Source organism: Oryx dammah, unplaced genomic scaffold (genome assembly GCF_014754425.2).
Source record: "Oryx dammah isolate SB20612 unplaced genomic scaffold, SCBI_Odam_1.1 HiC_scaffold_13, whole genome shotgun sequence".
In the NCBI taxonomy this organism is placed as follows: Eukaryota; Metazoa; Chordata; class Mammalia; order Artiodactyla; family Bovidae; genus Oryx; species Oryx dammah.
In genome coordinates, this window is record NW_024070197.1 from 50,374,583 (window position 1) to 50,392,908 (window position 18,326).

The window sequence follows — 18,326 nt, forward strand, 5'->3', positions numbered from 1 at the left end:
GGCGCTAGAGCCCAGGCAGAGCACGGTCAGGGAGTGACGACCAGGGCTGGGGACCTCTAGGCCACCCTGAAAGCTGCCCACACACTGTGGACGTGAACAAGGCTGGTCTAGAGGCCCACACGAGCCCAGCAAAAGCAACCCAGGTGAGAGGTTCTTGAGTTAAAGGAACACATACTTCTTGATTGTGGAGTCCTATACCCAGGTCATCTCCAGAACAACCGAGTCCCAAAGCAACCATTGCCATGAGCCCCCAGGATCTAAACTAGCAGCCCCCTGACCTCACATTAGCTAAAAATACCCACCTTATAGCACCCTAACCAATCACCTAATGCCACTCTTCCAGCAGGACCTTTGTCTTGAGGCTGTAAAAACTGGCTACTAGCCCACGAAAGGTCTCAGCTCACTGTTTCCCATCCTAATAAACTCCATTCTCCTCTCATTCTGCCTCTTGTCTGAAAATTCTTTTCCAACCCATGCCCAGACCACGGCATTGATGTCATTTTTCATAAAATCACAGTAAAAACCACCCAAGTTCCCCCCACGTGCTCGGTCTCAGACATTCAACAACCATCTCCTGGATGTTGCCATCTCCCATGATGAGATTGAGGTCCACAAGGGCAGGGATGCCTGGGCCCCTCCAGGCACAGGTGAGGGGTGGGGTGGGGGGCACGGGGAGTGACACTAGAGCACGGGCAGGAAGAAAAAAAATGCTGAAATGAGGAACCCCTGGTACTTTCAGCTTAACAGAAGTCCACAGTATAAAGAGCTGCTGTACATAAAACAATCTCTTAAAAATTCCACTTCCCACCAATCCTGACCTCTTCTGTGACCCTGATCACTGGTGACCAGCAGGCCTGTGGCTGTGACAGTCCTCACTGAAACGAGACCACAGTCCTTGCTTCCCTTTACCTCCAGATCTTAGAACAACACAGACAGCAGACAGTGGCTTCCCAAGCAGGAATCTCCATTTCCAATGAATTTTTTCCAAAGGGGTGACTGTTAGGCTGGGGGGGCCAGTCTCACCATCAGCTCAGGCTGTCCTAGCTGAGATCCTCCTGACCCCCCTCAACATGGCTCAGAGGAAGGAGCCGAGGAGAAACCTGGCCTCACTCTGCTCTGCACTGTCCGCATGGTGGGCAGTGCCCTAAACACCAGCAGTGCCCGGAGTCAAGGTCCACCAGCACTGCTGTGGTCCAGGAGCTGCCCTGCACAGCAGGGACTTTGCCTCTGCCACTGGCCTGCTGGGTGGTAATGGCTGTGCAATGCCCACGTGCCACCAGTGCGAACAGACTCACCTTGGTGTCCTCCTCATTTCCCTCTGCATGGATAATGTAGGGGGAGCCGTCCTTCTGTGGGTTTTCCGACACAATGCGCACCTCGACGCCGGGCAGCGGGGTCCCCACAGACCCTGCAAGGGGCGGGAAGGCACAAGTAACAGAGGTGGTCAGTAGGATTCTGGAGAGTGCCCGCATGCGGAGGTGCTGGGAGCTGCCTGACGTCATGTGGGCACACTGGGGTGGGGTGGAGGGAGACCCGCGGACCGTCTTGTGCACAGACAGGGGGATCCCACCTAGGGTCAGGTGCACACCGAGGGGCAAAGCACCAGCAGCCAAGAGCAGAGCCTTAGGTGGAACCACAGAGCAGCAGCTGGGGCTCCAAATGCCCCAGAAGGTCTTCAGGTCACCTTGGTGGTCGCCCAGCACCCAGAGCCGGATGCAGGGAACGTCTGCCTCACTGAGCACCTGTCTGGGTAGTCAGGGCCTAGGCGACTGTAATTTGTCTCTGGTGAGGGGCAAGAGTGGAACGGGTGTGGGGCGGGGGCAGTGGGCATCCTCACAGCAGGAGTGATGCAGCTAGCATCCTGGCTCACTTATTAGATCCCTGTAGTTTGCTCAGTGCATTCCTCCGCATCGTTACAATCAACATTTGAACTTGCAAAAGTGAGGGCAGGTGGTGGCTGCAACGACACTATAATGAACAATTGAGGCAGGACAGAGCCTCTAGGGCCAGAGGCCTGGTGTCTGAGCCTTCACTTCGTTTCAGGCCCTTGCTGACTCATTTGAAAAGACCCTGATCCTGGGAAAGATTGAAGGCAAGAGGACAAGAGGACGATAGAGGATGAGGTTGGATGGCATTACTGACTCAATGGACATGGGTTTGGGTGGACTCCAGGAGTTGGTGATGGACAGGGAGGCCTGGCGTGCTGCAATCCATGGGGTCGCAAATAGTCGGACACGATTGAGCGATTGAACTGAACTGAAAAACCCCCAGGAAACCCAGTTGGCAAACTCCACGAGCTGCCCAGTATTCTGGGATCCACACTCTTGGGAGAGTCTGTGACCGGGTCTCAGTTTGCTAGATGGTGACGTCTCAGTTTGCTAGATGGTGACGTCTTGTTCATTTCAGCCTGTCTTTTAAGGTTCTAGGGGCCTCCTCCTCTTTTGCTCCCAAAGGTTTTAAAAACTGAAGCAAAATCTATATATGATGCAGTTATTTAGTATAAGGCATAGAACTAGTGGCATTTAGCACATTCACAACGTTGTGCAAGCAGCACCCCATGTAGTTCCATAACTTTCTGTCAGCCCAGAAAGAAACCTGTCCCACATGAGGTTGATGTGGCCTCTCCCACATGCCGTGAACATGACCGGCCTGCCTACAAGGTGTGACGCAGCCCCTTCCATTCTGTGTGACAAAGCCCTCCCACGCTGCATGGACGTGGCTCTGCCCACAGGGCGTGATACAACCCCTCTCATACTACGGGACATGACTCCTCCCACACTGTTTGGACATGGTCCCTCCCACAACACGAAACGTGACCTCTCCCGCACTGCGTGACACAGCCCCGCCCACAGAGAGGGGAGTGACCCCTCCCACACGGTGTGACCGCCTCTCCCACAGAGTGGGGATGCGGCCCCTCCCACAACATGGAGGCGTAGCCCTGCTCTTTGCAGTGTGACGTAGCCCCTCCCACACTGCATGGACTTTTCGTGTCCACCAAGGAGCTCGCTGGCTGTGGTCAGGGTCACTCCATCCTTCCGCTTCCCTTTAAAATGGGTGTCAGCTGTGTCCGGGTGACTTTGTCTTTTGGCCCCTCCTGGCTTCTGGGGCGGGAAGTCGTGCTGCACTGGGTCCTGGGGTGCCTGTTTGGCCGGGCCCAGTAAGTGCTGGCAGCCTCCCGTCAGTGCGTGTCCAGGTCACCCCCGGGGCCTCACCCTAGGAGGGCGCTAGCGCAGGTCCCTCTGTCCCCGGCCTCTGCCTCTACCCCAAGCGTGCTCCACACCTTTCCGCAGACGCCCGAATGGCCCTGTGCTGCTGAATCCTATCCTGGCCCTGGTCCCAGCTCCCAGCCTGAGCTTTCTCTTGGTCTTGATCAGGAGATTCCCTGCCCACCTCTTGGCCCCTCTCTTACCCCAGACCCAACTGTCTTTGGTGGCAACAGAGCATGAACAACTGCTCAAGCCTCAGGGTCCTCATCTATCGAGGATAAGATCAACTCTGCTTCAGGACTGTTCTGTGCACAGTTCACACCCACCTTGTGACCTAGCAGTTGCATTCTGAGGCATCTGCCCACGAGATGTAAGGACATGTTCACACAGCAGCCTGCACACAAACCTGCACAACAGGCTGACTAGTAACTGTCCAAGACTGGACACAATCCAGTATCCATCCGTGGTGGACAGGTTAGCAAAAGGCAGCCCATGAACACCATAGATGATGCTTGGCACAGGATGTGTCTCAGACTCGTCCTACCACATGAGAGAAGACAGACCCCAAAGGCAGGTCCAGAGGCTGAGTCTGTGCGATAGTCCAGGAGAAGCACAGCTACAGGGGGTGCAACCAGGGACCTGCTCGCTGGCCAGGGAGGAGGTGCTGACCACAAAGGGGGAGGCTCTTGAGGTGACTCAGAGTCGCCTACTTGACAGTGCTGGGGGACATACTGAGAACTCACAGACCACCCCCCAAGAAGGGTGCCTTTTACTGTCCATGTAAGACAAGTGAATGGACAGACAGAAGTACAGGCACAGAATCACCTTAGATTTATTTCTGAGACTCCTCCTGTGTTTTGGACAAACTGGAGGAGACAGGCCACAAGGGCTGGAAAAGAGCCCAGAACAGAACAGGCTCACATCTCAGGCTTCAGACTCTGCCCTCAGGTTCCCTCTCAGGGATCCGAGATCTGAAGGCTGTTTGTGTGGAATGCCCTAGAGAAGGAGGGACAGGAAGACCAAAGGGCAGGAGGCCTCCCAGAGCAGCAGGCCATCCAGAGGCACGCAGGTCACCAAGCACAGGTGGGGGCCCTTCCTCCCTTGCCCCCCACACCCGCCATCTCCTCTGTTGCCATTGCCCTTGTGTGGCTCAGGGCACCTGGATGGGAGGCTCTGGGCCACAGGTGACCTGGTCTGGAGGACGCAGCACCCAGCCTGGGGGTGCTCTACCAAGCACATGGCTTCCGGGTCACGTGGAATCCAGGGTCACCTGGGAAGGCTCCCCTAACCCAGCAGGGCAGCATCGCCTGTAGACTGGTCCACCCGAGGACCCAGAGCAGAGGGAGGACACAGCTGGCGGGCGCTGCTCATACCTGGCAGGCGAGCTGCGGTCAGGGGGTTGGACAGGGCCATGCCAATCTCCGTCATCCCGTACCTCTCCAGCAGAGTGTGGCCGGTGATACCCTTCCATTTCTCCAGCACTGGCAGGGGCAGCGCAGCAGAGCCCGAGACCATCAACCTGCCCAGCACAACCACAGGCATCTCAGTCTCTCAGGAGCATACAGCTGCTTCAGCACAGTGCATGCTATCCTTGTCCTGGGGGCCCCAGAGCAGTGCCTCGTGGGAGGGTGGCACCCTCACAGAGGGCACCAGTTCCACCAAGCATCTTACAGAAGAGGAGCAGAGAGCGGTTAAACGGGAGCAGAAGGCCCAGATCAGATATTCATCTCAGGCAGTCGGGAACTCTCTCCAGGAAACCCTTCCTGAGCTCCTTGTAAGAACCAGGAATCAGATACACAGAGGGTGCCAAGTTCATGGCTGTCCGGGCTCTCGGTGCACATGTCATCAGACCTGTCAAGACCTGCCAAACTAGTCACTTCTGTACCTGCACTCTCAGGTGAACCGAGCAACTACAAACGGAGAGGAGCCGTGGTCTGCAGACTCGTGGGAACATGGAGACCAAACGTGCCACAGATGGGGCCAAAGAGCTAGCATGTCTGTTAGGAAGGGTATCTGTGTGGAGGTTGGGGGCTGCTGAGAGCCTGCAGATGTGGGTTCAGATAGGACATTCTCACCCTCATCCTTCAGGCTCCACTGGAAGATGGGTGGGCAGACAGAGATAGACGGACAGAGGGACCCAGAGACAGAACAAAGACACGGATGCAGAACCCAGGCAGCTGTGCTGGGAATACAAGTGTGTTGAGAGAGATGTAGAGACACATTTTAAAGTACAAAGAACACAGTGCTTCCTAAAACTTAGTAGAACTGACTCACTAAAAGTGAGTTACATTTATTGATCTTTAGGACTTTCCAGATGGGAAGGTGGACTATATTCACTGACCTGATTTTTTCTTCACAAACTGCACGCACAAAATCCTGGACATGAGGCTGGGTAAAATGCTTGTCATAATAATCCATCAACTTGCTGTAGATGGTAGGCACTGCCATAAATACATTAACCCGGGGAGCTTCAGAACTTAAGAACTTCTCCCAAACCTAAAAAGAGAAAAGGACCCAGACAGCAAAAAGACTAGAAGACACACCTGCACAGACAGGTGTGTGGGCCTTCAGTTCCAGGAATAGTGCTATTAACAGAGGACCCCCTTTTCTCAAGTGCCAGAGGGTCTCACTTTCACAGGGTGACAGAAGCTCCTGGCCCTCGTGTAGTCACTGTGCAGGGGACCCTGGCGTCTGGTCTGAGGTGGAAGAGGATGGGGGGGGCAGGCAGGGGATGGGTCCTGGCTCAGGGACTGGCTTCAGATCCACCATCAGGCAAGAGGTGGCACCTCAGACTTTTCCAGCCATGCAGACGAGCGTGGACGCAGCCGGGGAAGGGGCCATGCAGGCTGGAGCGCAGCACAGACCACGCACGATGGGGGCAGAGGGTGGTACTGTTGTATCCGAAGAAGTCACGTCAATTTTGTATTTTACTCTCTTTAACAGATGTTTCTTGTTTTATTATAGAGATGCTTCAAGTTTTTCAGCTCACACTGACAAAGTGCTCGCGCGTGCTCACCCTCATTTCCATGGAGCCACTGCACCAGCACCTGGTCAGGGTGGGACAGCAGTTCAGCACACCCCACATAGACAGCCTCTCCCACAGGCAGCCCCTACCCTGGCTCCTAATCAGACGCTAGTAACTAGCTCCTCACCTGAGCTACTCCACAGGAAAGGTGTGCCTCTGTAGGAAGAAAACTGTATCGTTCTTTTACAGACAACCCCGCCCCTTTATAAAGCCTGTATGAAAAGAAGAAAAGTCAACAGGAGCAGACCCTCAGAATACACATGTTGAAATTATGGCAAGGAGTATAAATTATTAAATAGGTTAAGAAATTTGGAGAGGAGGAATGAATTGGGGGATGATCAAGGATTTCATCAGAGAAGTAGGAATACAAGAGAACCATTATATGCTGGAAAGTACATTATGCGAAACGAGGAATTCACTGCAAACACTAACAGACTAGACGCAGCAGAGAAAAGACAGAGATCAGGCACAAGTCAATGGAAACGATCCAAACAGAAATACATACAGGAGAGAAGAGGAAAAAGAGCGTCACCAAGTGTAGGACGAGGTGACACAGCATGACACGTCAGGAGAGACAGCGTGCTCGGTCAGTAGAGATGCATCCACGTCCACGGATGGGAAGACCCAGTGTTGCTAAGACAGCAGTTCTCCCCAAACCCCAGCACGCTCTGATTTGCAGAAATCAACAGGCTGACCCTACAATTTACAGAGAAAGGTAGAGGACTCGGAGGAGTCAAAACAAATGTGAAAAGGAGGGAGGAAAGTGAAGAATGCCCCCAAACTGACTCCAGAGCGCTACATTCAACAGCATGTGATGCTGGTGTAAGGTCAGATGCACAGACCATTAGAGCAGACGAGATTCCAGAAACAATCGATACGATGACGGCCAGCTGATCTGTGACAGGGGCACCAGATCACTCCAGCAGGACAATCTTTCCAACCAACAGTGCAGAGACAACTGAATATCCACATCCAAAAAGAGGAATTCTAGACCCATTTCTCACCATACCTAAGAATTAACCCAAAGTGGGTCAGAGACCTAAACGTATCAGCTAAAACCATAAAACTTCAAGGAAAAAACATAGGAGAAAATCTTCATGATTTTTGGTTAGGTGAAGATCTCTTAGGTATGGCAGCAAAAACATGATCTAAGAAATGAAAAAAACAGATAAAATAGATTTCATCAAAAAAATTAAAAGCATGTGTGCTTCAAAAGATGTCATTAAGAAAATGAGAAGACAAGCCAAAATGGGAGAAAATACCTGCAAAACCATCTATGTGATGAGGAACTAGCATCCAGAATAAACAAACTTAAGAAGTCAAACAACCTGACTTTAAAATGGGCAAAACATCTGAATAGACAGTTCACCAAAGAAACACAGATGCCAATAAGACCATGAAAAAATGCTCACTATCCTCAGTCATCAGGGAAATGCAAACTTAAACCACAGTGAGATAACGAATGCTGGTGAGAATGGGGGGAGCTGGAGTCATCACACACTGCTGGTGAGAACGTGAACACTACCACAGCTCCGGGAAACAGTTTGGCATCACATCTCTAGAAGTAGAAGGGACAGCGAGACACACTAGATGACACCACAGGGATGTACTCCACCAGACCAGATGCCGGGTGGGCCCGATGCAATCACATGGTTCTTACAGGAGGGAGGCAGTGGGAGGTCTGACCACAGAAGGGACGGCAGCCACGAGGACACAGAAGCAGAGGCTAGCGTGATGCAGGTACCTCCACGATCTGGGAGAGGCAGGAGCAGATCCTGCTGGGGCCTCTAGACAGAATCAGGCCCGAGACACCTGGACCCCAGCGCTGTGAGACCCTTCTGGACCTGGACTTCCAGAACTGACAGAATAACTTGTGCTGCCTGAAGCTCTGACTCGGGATCCCTGGCTCCAGCAGCAACAGGAAACTCCCTGTTGGGTGCCTGTGCCCCACCCCAGGAGGTGCTGGGCCCATAGGGGCCCAGCCGGCAACACTGAGAGCTCATCCCCAACTTACCAACTGAGCACTGAACTCGGGCAGCATCACACAGGTGGCCCCTACCCAGAGTGGGCACAGCAGCTTGTTGACCACACCATGGACGTGGTGCAGCGGGAGGACGTGGAGGATCACATCATCCTTTGTCCAGGCCCACTTGTCGACCAGCCCCGTCACCTGCAGGACGACAGCACAGCCTCAGGGCAGGAGGGCTGGCCTCCCTAGCCAAGGCGGGGAGAGGGAGACCCGCTGGCCCGCCCTTGGCGCATCCCGGGGAGCTGATAACAAAATGACCTGGGGTCTGACCTGGGGCTGTCTGTCCAGCCACCAACCCTTCTGTTGGAGAGCAGGGCTGCATGCAGTCAGGGACTTCAGCCAGTTTAAAAGGACCTTAAATTTGGAGTCCCAAGACCTCTGCAGACTCTGGGCAGCTCTCCCTCAAGGCGGTCAGAGAATCTACAAGTGCTTCCTGTAGATTCAAGCCCAGGCTTGAATCCAGCTGCCAGTCTGACCCTGCTGATTCCAGAACCTCTTTCTCCCCAGTTCCACCAAAAACTCCTGAGTCACTGCCGAGCCCATCCTCGTGCATGCTGCAGTGACTGCCACCCCCCAGAAATACTGGCCCAGAGATGGCCTCTCCTGGGAGACAGAGTCTATAATCACGCTTGGCCTGCAGCCAGCCCAACTCGGTTCACACTGACTTATGGACTGAATTAGCCAGATCTCTGGCCTCCCTCTGGTGGATCTGAACTTCTATTTCCCACTCCTGCTGTACACGCACATACTTTTTGGAAGCAAGAATAGTATAAACTACAGATGAATAAAGCAGCTGTGGAGCTTTACAAAGACAGTAACTGAGTATGCAGAGTAATACCTGAGCCGTGGCACGCACCTCCTCTCTTGCTTCCCAAAGAAGCCACGCTTCAAGATGCTGAGGGCACCGTCCTGGTACTCACTGGCAGCTGGTTTCTTTGAAAACCTTCCCCCATGTACAGTGGCCCATCCTGTGCTGGAGGAGCCTGGGGGGCCCATAACCCTGGCACCTTGGCATAGCGCCCCTACATGGCCAGTGGGGCTGGTGGTCCCACGGCCCTGGCCCTACATTTCTGGGTGCTTCCAGCAGGGTGGGGATGATGGTGAGAGCTGTCACGGGCCTGTGAAGAGAAGGCCACCAGGAAGGCACTTGTCTGGCCATGGCTGTTGCAGGGACTGACTGCAGGGACCCAGCTCACCCCTCTCGAAGGTGGCGGCCCGGTCACTCACCACGGCCCTGATGTTGTCGTGGGTGCTCAGGACACCCTTGGGCCTCCCCGTGGTCCCACTTGTGTAGATGATCATGGCGCCCCGGTCTCTCCAGTCCCGCTCTGGCACCAGGCCATCTTCAGGGTCCTTGGCCACCCCATGGTAGACTGTGGGCGGGAGAGGCAGGAGCGGGACTCCGAGCTTCTGGGCCACCGGGCTTAGGAGCTCCACGTGCTCTGGGCTGGCAAGGACCACGGAGCTGCGCGAGTCCTGGATGAAGTACTCCAGCTGGGCCCGGGGGTGCTTCTTGTAGAGGGGGACGGCCACGCCACCGCTCATCCATGCGGCCCACTGCGCCACCACGAAGGAGACATCGTTGGAGCACAGGAGGGAGACCCGCTCCTCCTGGAGGTCCCCGTCAGCACGTGCGCGGAGCTGGCATATCTCCCGGGACAGGTGGAGGCTGCGCGAATAGAGGTCCTTGTACGTGTGGTGGCCGTGCTGGTCGACGAGGGCGAGCCTGTCCCCGAAGGCCGGGGCGCGGCTGAAGACCGGGGCACTGCAGTCTGAGCATGTGGCCGAGGCCGTGTGCAGGAGGCCACTCGCTCTACATGTCCAGGGGGCCAGCCGGCGGGAAGCCACGGCCCAGGCCAGGCGCCGGAGGGCCATCCCCATGTGTGGTGATGGCATCGCGGCAGCAGACGCCAGCTGGCAGTACCTGGGAGGGAAAAGAGGGCACTGAGGTCACAGCCTGCCCTGGCCTGACGCCCATGGTGGCCAGGAGAGGCGGCCTCACCTCCAGTCGAGGGTCGTCCCAAGACAGGAAACACTAACGCCCTCTTGATACATGCCTTTGGAACTTAAATGGCTTTTAATTTAATCTCATTATGTTAAGGATTTTAAAAACATACAAGATTCTAAAACAATGAACTAAACTAGGTAAGTCAAGGAGAAACAGAGCTACTTACGTCCTTCCATGACATGAACATGGAGGCTGGGGATGCACAGGAGGACTGACTGTGAGATTACTTGGATTTCCAGCTGTGTGGGGTTGGTGCCTTAACTCCCACCCCAGCCCCCAAACTGTGCTCCCTCGCCCTCAGCAGGCGCCTGGAGGCTCCAGCGAGCCGGATACAGACACAGGGCTCACTTCGGCTCCGGACACTCACCTCGCTGAGGTCACCCAGGAACTTGTCTAAAGCAGAGCAGACCCTCAGAGGCAGCACACTCAACAGTCTGTGCATCTGTTCTTTAAGCTAGAAGAGAACTCCCTCCTTCTCCCCCACAACCTGATGACAAAACAACGACCAACACAGCCAGGAGGGCCGTGACCCGCCACACGCACCTGGAATTCTTCAGACTGCTTGAGAGGACAAAGCCTGGGGAAGGGCTAGCCTGACTCTGTGCTCTGCCCTAGGACCCCACCCACCCTGGGTGGTCAGGGGCCTGGGCACACCCTCTCCACGCCTCCCCGCAACTGGAGCAGTCAGGAACCCGCCTGCCACCCGGTACCACTGAAAATGGTTCCCTCCCAGCACCAGGGCGGCCTGCGAGGTCCACAGACCACTACCTGCCCTGTCTCAAGGCCCACCTCTTCCACCTTGGTGCTCTTGGCCAGAGCAGCATCCCTGACCAGGAGATGATGGGTAGACCAGCTTTCTGAGTTGTTCCCAAAGGATTTTAAAAAATATTTATTTAATTGGCTGCAGTGGGTGTTAGTTGCAGCATATAGGATCTAGTTCCCTGATCAGGGATTGAAACCAGGCCTCCTGCACTGGGAGCAGAGTCTTAGCCACAGGACCACGAGGGAAGTTCTCTTAGAGGATTTTTAACAAGCATTATTTGACAGCAGTACTACACTTAATATATCATGATGTGTTTTCATCTTCAACTGCCTTGTTCAGGAAATAGGGCAACCTTTGGTAACCCTATCTCACCCATGAGAAAATTCCAAGTCGGCCTGCTCCTAAATCAGAGCCCAGAGTCCAGCCAGAGCCTTTCACCCCTAGCCATCATTCCCCATCAGCCACCATGCCAGACCCCACATCCTCCTTGCCCACGAGAGCACAAGGAAATGGCCTGATCCTGGCTGCACTGTCGGGGGAAGCATCCCTCCGTGTTTGAGGGATAGAGGACAGGTGCAGGGACCCCAGAGGGCTCTTCTGAATGTCAGAGGCTAAAATGAGCAGGTGGCCCCTCACCCACGGCTCGGTGGCTTGCCCCCAACCCCAGCCCCCACGCCCTGCCCTGGATTCAGGCATCCCGTTCCTGATAAGCCTCACTTTCTCTGTCACTAACCTGCTCCAGGATAAAGAATGTGTTGTGCTTGTTATTTGTACCAAACAGTTTTGCCCTCTGTTTTTCATTTAAAACAAGATTACACACAGCACTTTATAATTACCTAACAAAACACAGCCCCCAGCAGTAAAGACCTGTCCTGAGCCCCTCCCTGTGCAGCCTGCCGGCCACCTGCTCCCCGCAGCAGGGGCTCCTGACACAAGGTCTACCAGCCTCCAGGCCCAGCAGGCAGAAGCCTGGAACGGGGGAGATGCCTGCCCGGCCTAGCAGCTGCTCCGGAAGGCTCCAGGCCTCCATCACCATGGCCCCTCCAGGGCACATGGCCCACACCCCTTTCAGAGGCAGCGACCAAAAGCCGGAGTGTCTTATGGCTTACCCGCTATGCAGGGTTCAGAGGTGGGCTCATAGCCGTTCACGCCTCTGGATTTTTGTTACCATAAAGAAACATGACAAGTTCTAAGAAAACAGCTCGGCTGGACCAGAGAAAACAAGAAATGTGACGAACATGTGGGATGTGACAGATTCAGAGAGAAAGTGAGCCACTGAAAAGCAAACCAGGGGTTCAGTGCTTCCCCTTCTCACTTCTAGCAAATCCTTCTCTATTTGCTTTAAGGGCAGAGAAACGAAAACAAACGGAAACCGTAAACAGAAAACGTACCGCCTGTTTCTGGGTTATGGCCCGAGGCCTGATTTTTGCTGGTGACAATGCAAGAGAGATGTTCAGGGATGCCTGCTGAAGCGGCAGCATTTTCTGGGGTGCAGAGGAGCAGACAGATGGACGGCCAGGAGTGGCTGCTGCTCCCACCCCTCTAACTACCAGGCCCCACAGGGCGGCACGGGCAGTGTCACACTGCTGCCAGCGAGACCACTGGAGCGGCCTTCCTCTAACACCACAAGGGGCCAAGGGGCGAGCCGTCTGCCGGCTCCCTCTGGGGAATTGGGCTGCACCACCCCAGCGAAAAGCTGGGCTTCTAGGACTTGAACTGGAAAAAAGAGGGCTGAACCCCACTTTCCCTGCCCACACCCCGACCCCAGCCAGGGCAGGAGGGCTAGCTGACCTCTGACTGCACATGGGGCAGGCGGGAACGGATGCAGTGAGCCAGCAGCCAGAGCAGTGCCTCCAAGGAAGACAGAGAGGTGAAGCCACCTGCCCAGGGCCACAGAGGAGCAGGAAAAGCAGCTCCCAAACCCAGGCCCAGCTGCCCGCAGGCCCTGACCACCCTGCGACACCAGGAGTGGTGAGAAAGGCCTTGGGCGAGGAAGGTCAAGACCATGCTGCGAGCTGCCCCAAGAGACACTGCACATTAACTGGCTGGCGCCCCCAGCCTAGTGAGGCCTGGGGCCTCGGCTCAACCATCCGAGTGGTCCCTTCAAGATGAAACACGAAAATAGGAAATGCAAGCCCTCTGTTCCTACGGCTGTTTTTCAAATGCATCCTAAGGAAATAATCAGCGATGTACGTGAAGGTTCACCATGGGTCTTCACTGCAGCATTATTTCTGATACTGAAAAATTAGGGCTGACCTGGGTGATCCGGAAGATCTGAGGGGAGCAGGGCACACACGTGTGTGTGGGGCTGGGCCACAGCCTGACCGCACAAGCCCCCTCAGTGAGGCCCAGGGGAGGGACATCCCACCCAGGGATGGGAAGGTGAGCCTCCAGATGGCAGGTGGCTTTTGTTTTCTTCTTCGTGCTTCTCCACTCTCTGCGGTTTTTATGCAATGAGCATGTATGACTTTTGTGATCAGATTTTAAAAGTCTAACTGTTGTTCAGTCTCTCAGCTGTGTCCAACTCTTTATGACCCCATGAACTGCAACACTCCAGGCTTCTCTGCACCATCTCCCGGAGCCTGCTCAAACTCATGTCTATCAAGTCAGTGATGCCATCCAGCCATCTTGTCCTCTGTCATCCCCTTCTCCTCCTGCCTTCAATCTTTCCCAGCGGCCAAAGTATTGGAGCTTCAGCTTCAGTCCTTCCAGTGAATATTCAGGACTGATTTCCCTTAGGATGGACTGGTTGGATCTCCTTGCTGTCCAAGGGACTCTCAAGAGTCTTCTCCAATGCCACAGTTCAAAAGCATCAATTCTTCAGCGCTCAGCCTTCTTTATGGTCCAGCTCTTACATTCGTATGTGACTACAGGAAAAACCATAGCTTTGACTATACGCACCTTTGCTGGCAAAGTAATGTCTTTGCTTTTTAATACACTGTCTAGGTTGGTCATAGCTTTTCTTCCAAGGAGCAAGCATCTTTTAATTTCATGGCTGCAGTCACCATCTGCAGTGATTTTGGAGCCCAGGAAAATAAAAATTTAGTAAATGATGCTTATATTTTAAAATGGAGCTATTTCAACCCCAGCACAAACATTTTGATACATAAAAGAAACAGGAAAATATTAAAATTATGTGTTCTGGATGGTGTATCTACAGGGTGTTTGATATTGTCAATAACTCTTTAATTTCTCAAAATGACAGAAGCAAATAAAAATGAGACAATGGCCTTCTCTTAATTAAGGCTAGCAGTTCACAGAAGTCTCACATGGAGAATGAAGAAGTCAGTTATCAAGTCGGTTGGAAGCCTGCTACACTGGCACTCAGAGCACTGCCAGGCAGTATCCAGCAGCAGTGACCTGACCCCAGTGTCCCAGGGCTCGGAGGTGGCGAGATCAGCTGGCTCCGTGTAGAGATGGGTGTTCTGTGGCACAGTGGGGCAGGTGGCTGGAGCTGGGGAGACAGGGAGCCTGTCACATCAGCCTGCAGGGAAGAAAACTGAGGGGACGTTTAGCTGTGCTCACCCAGGGGTGTTTGTGAAGCAGAGGCTGAGAAGGGCCCCTCCTACTCACCCTTGAGCCTCACAACAACAGTGACTTTCACTGTAAATACGGCCCAAGTGGCCTCCAGAGAGGCTGCACTAACTTATTCTCTGGCCAAATGTGGGAACGGGGGGTCACCCCTTCAGAACAGCTTCATGTGCTCCTGAAGCCACTCATCTTCCAGTTGTTCAACAGAGCTAAAACCTCCAAGGTCATAGTGGTGGTTTAGTTGCTAAGTCATGCCCGACTCTTGCGACCCCATGGACTATAGCCTGCCAGGCTCTTCTGTCCATGGTCAGACATGTCCAAGGCCATGGGGAGCAGCAAAAAGCACCAGGTCAGGGCAGAGGACTGTGTCCTGAGCAGGTCCAGGTCCAGACAGACCAGCTGCCTCAGGAAGAGCCCTGCCTCCTAACCACAGGTGTACTTGGTCACGGGCTGCCCTCACCCACCGTGGTACAGACTGGAGTGATGCTGCCATGCAACATGGCCAGGAATATTTCCTGTCTCAGTCAACGACATCACAAGACCACTGTCACGGTGTGCAATAGGAAAGGATCCCAGCCAAGAGCACGGAAACCTGAACTGTGGTGAGCCAGACGCCTGCTCCTAGGAAGGCCACCCTGCGTTCAGATTCCGCCAGGTGGCTGGAGCCCAGCAGAGAAGCAGCAGAGGCCACCCGGTGCTCTGACCATCAGGTTCTCGGGTCAGAGCACTGAGGTGCACGGCCCTCTCAGGACACAAGCCCGACACCTGGAAGATGATAACATCTGTCGTGTCCTAACCAGGGTGCTGGTTGACGGCACAGATTTTAGTCAAAACAGACCCAGACTGAAACATTCACTGGTTCTTCTGAGTTTTCCTCACCTGTCTGAGCCTTCAGTTCCTGTGAGAACTGACAGAGGGGGGAGGCTAGTGGACTAGCCATGCTCAGCACCTTGCTCACCACGGAGCCGTGTGACAAAAATTACTCGATAAGAATGATACTTGCATTCAAATGAAGGTGGCTGGTTTCGAAATGAGTAAAATGGCACCTGATGGGTCAGCACCACCTTCCCCCCCATCCTCCTTCCTGCTGTCTTGAGCCCTGGTTGGAGGTGTGGGGCAGGAGAGGGGACCACACTCTCCCTCTGGGGTGGAACACTTGTTTCAGCACGCCACCTGTGGTTTGGGAGCTGTTTTCAAAGTTACATTTTTAAGTAACAGACATTCACACTGTATTAAAAAAAAAAAAGGAAGAAAACAAATACTTAAACCTATATCCATATTTGGACATAAAATACCATTTTAAAGATGCCAGCTGGAGCGAAGAAGCTTATGACCCCTGGCCCGTGATTTGTCTGCTTTGAAGAGTGGATCTTCTGCATACTGCCCGGCCCCAGCAGGGGCTGAGGAAAGGTCGCTAGACTTGCTAGTCTGTCACGTTTCACAACAGAACCGCCAGGGGCCCTCGGAAGCCCATTGTGGACTTGTGCCCACCTACCCCCAAATGTCCCTGCCTAGGCCTCCAGACAAACATCGCCCCTCCCCGGGCTGGAAACCTACAGACTTCCCAACACGTGATTCCTGTTCCCACCTCTACGTTGTCATCCTTCCCCCTTTCGGTAAACTCCTAATCATCCTTCAGAGTCCCCCTCACTACCACCTCCTCTTTAGTGTAAAAGACTGTATGGGGATGCTTCGAGGAGGATTCCAGCGGCCAACGAGGAAGGAAACGGATCTACTTCCGTCACAACAGAGCAAATTCCCCTCCAACTCTGGCTGAACTTGAAGTCGACTCCCTCCCACACCCTAGGGGACTGGACGTCGCCTCAGAGCCGAGAAGGCCAGGCAGGGTCCCCACGTGACGCGGCCCTTGCGTGGGAGGGGGAGGGGCGGGACGGGACGCGGTGGGCGGGGTGAGGGGGGTGAAGGGTGAGGGGTGAGGGGGCGGGCTCTACCTCCTCAGGCCGGGATCGCGCACCTCCTCCTAGCCGGGTCAAAACCGGAACAGGAACCGCGGTACCCGCGCACCGCTCGTCCTGCACCCAAGCGCATTCCCCCGGTGCGACGGGGCACGGCGGCGAGGGTTCCGGACGCGAACGTTCCCCTCAGGGGGTCGCGCCCACTCCCGGACTCAAAGCGGGCTGGGAATCAGGCGCCGCAGGTGTGCTAACTCCCTGCGGGGCGGAGCTGGGCACGAAGTCCATTGGACCGAAACGTGAGACTTCTCCTAAGTAACAAATCCATAAACACGCACTCTGTGTGGCTGCAGACACACGGTTAGAGCCAGCGTGCTTCCCGCCCTCCTCCCCGGGCCCCGCGGGCCGGGGCGGGCCGGTCCAGGGCTGGGCCGCTGCACCCTCGGGGTCGTGAATCCCCGGGGGTCTGAAGACGGGAGCCTGAGGGAAGAGAAGCTGGGAATCTCCCAGGAGCAGCAGAACGACTGCGATGGAGACGAAAAATGACAAGATCCCCGGGCCTCCGATCTGTCCAGTAAGAAAAGTGTAATAGTTTCAGGAAGGGACCGCAGACAAGACAAAGGAGGAATCACCGACGAAATTCAAGAAAATCAGCAGAACCTCCTGGTGGGAGTGAGTGGCAGTAGATCCACAGCCCTTGGGCGAACAACGGGGCTGTTTCCGAGCCTGGGGTTGGGAACCACCCTAACCGCCCACTTGACCTGAGAGCCACGTGGACGTGGCCTCACCTGAACCTGGCATCTTCCTTGCTGTGACCTGAATGTCTGTGCCCGAACGAATTCGTGTGTTGAAGCTCGGACCCCTCAATGTGATGGCGTCAGGAAGGGGGGCCTTCAGGGACGTGATTAGGTCATTAGGGCAGGGATTCCATGAATGGGTTCCTAGAAAAGATACCCCACAGGGCTCCCTCACCTCTTCTCCAGGTGAGGGCACAGTGAGAGGACCCGTTCCATGAACCTGGAAGGGGCTCTCACCAGACACGGAGTCTGCTGGCACCTTGACCTTGGACTTCTAGCATCCATAACTGGAATAACTATCCCCCTTCCCCGCCCCACCCCCCAGCCTGCGCCATCTGTTATAACAGTGTGGATGGACTAGAACTTGCCCCTGCCTGAGGATGTTAATCAGTGATCCTGTTGCATCCATCATTCGTGGGGTCAGGCACACTCCTCTCCTCTCCTTCCTTCCCACCTCACATGCAGTTCTGCTGGTTTCTCCTTCAGCATCTTTCAGAGTCCAGCCACTTCCCACCACCAGCACTGCAACCACAGAGGAGGAGGGAGCCTGGTCCTATACCCCACTTACTAAAATAGCCTCCTCCTGGCTTCCCTGCTTGCACACCCAACCCCCTCTGTTCCCAGCACAGCAACTGGAGTAGTCCAGTGACCACTTGAGTCAGATCCTAGCATCCTGGACTCTGGGTCTCCCACCAGACAGACAGGACCAGTCATCCTCAGTAAGGTGAAGCTGGGGCAATAATGGGTGCATTTGATCTACTGAGAGAAAATCTGAAGCATCGAGGGAGAGTTTGGGGGTAGAAGAAGGATAAATACTGGGAAGGATAGAAGAAGGATAGAAAACTGGTCAAGAGGAAATAGGTGATGATTAAATACTGGGAAAACAGCAGTAAAGGCAAAGTATCCTGTGGCTCTAGGAGGCTTTGTTCAGACAGCATTTGCAGAACTGCAATAAAGGCTGAGCACCGAAGAACTGATGCTTTCAAACTGTGGTTCTGGAGAAGACTCTTGAGAGTCCCTTGGACAGCAAGGAGATCAAACCAGTCAACCCTAA

The 18,326-nt window shown here is 54.5% G+C and overlaps 1 protein-coding gene across 6 annotated transcripts in view; it reads right to left on the reverse strand.

The window, feature by feature from the left end:
• Positions 1-16,585, reverse strand: part of ACSF3 (acyl-CoA synthetase family member 3) — a 44,581-nt gene extending 27,996 nt beyond the window's left edge. For 5 of the 6 annotated variants that reach the window (XR_005723377.1, XR_005723376.1, XR_005723378.1 and 2 more), the window contains exons 1-6: positions 16,515-16,565; positions 9,488-10,184; positions 8,246-8,401; positions 5,548-5,702; positions 4,580-4,725; positions 1,296-1,408 (exon numbers count right to left, since the gene is read on the reverse strand). Coding sequence is in view for 3 of the 6 variants with exons in the window: in XM_040253685.1 (XP_040109619.1) it covers positions 1,296-1,408; positions 4,580-4,725; positions 5,548-5,702; positions 8,246-8,401; positions 9,488-10,156 (1,239 nt within the window). In the remaining 3 variants the exon portion in view is untranslated. Of the gene's footprint in view, positions 1-1,295; positions 1,409-4,579; positions 4,726-5,547; positions 5,703-8,245; positions 8,402-9,487; positions 10,185-16,514 lie in introns of all 6 variants that reach the window. The other variant, XM_040253683.1, reaches the window with a different exon arrangement.
• Between the last annotated feature and the right edge of the window lie 1,741 nt (positions 16,586-18,326).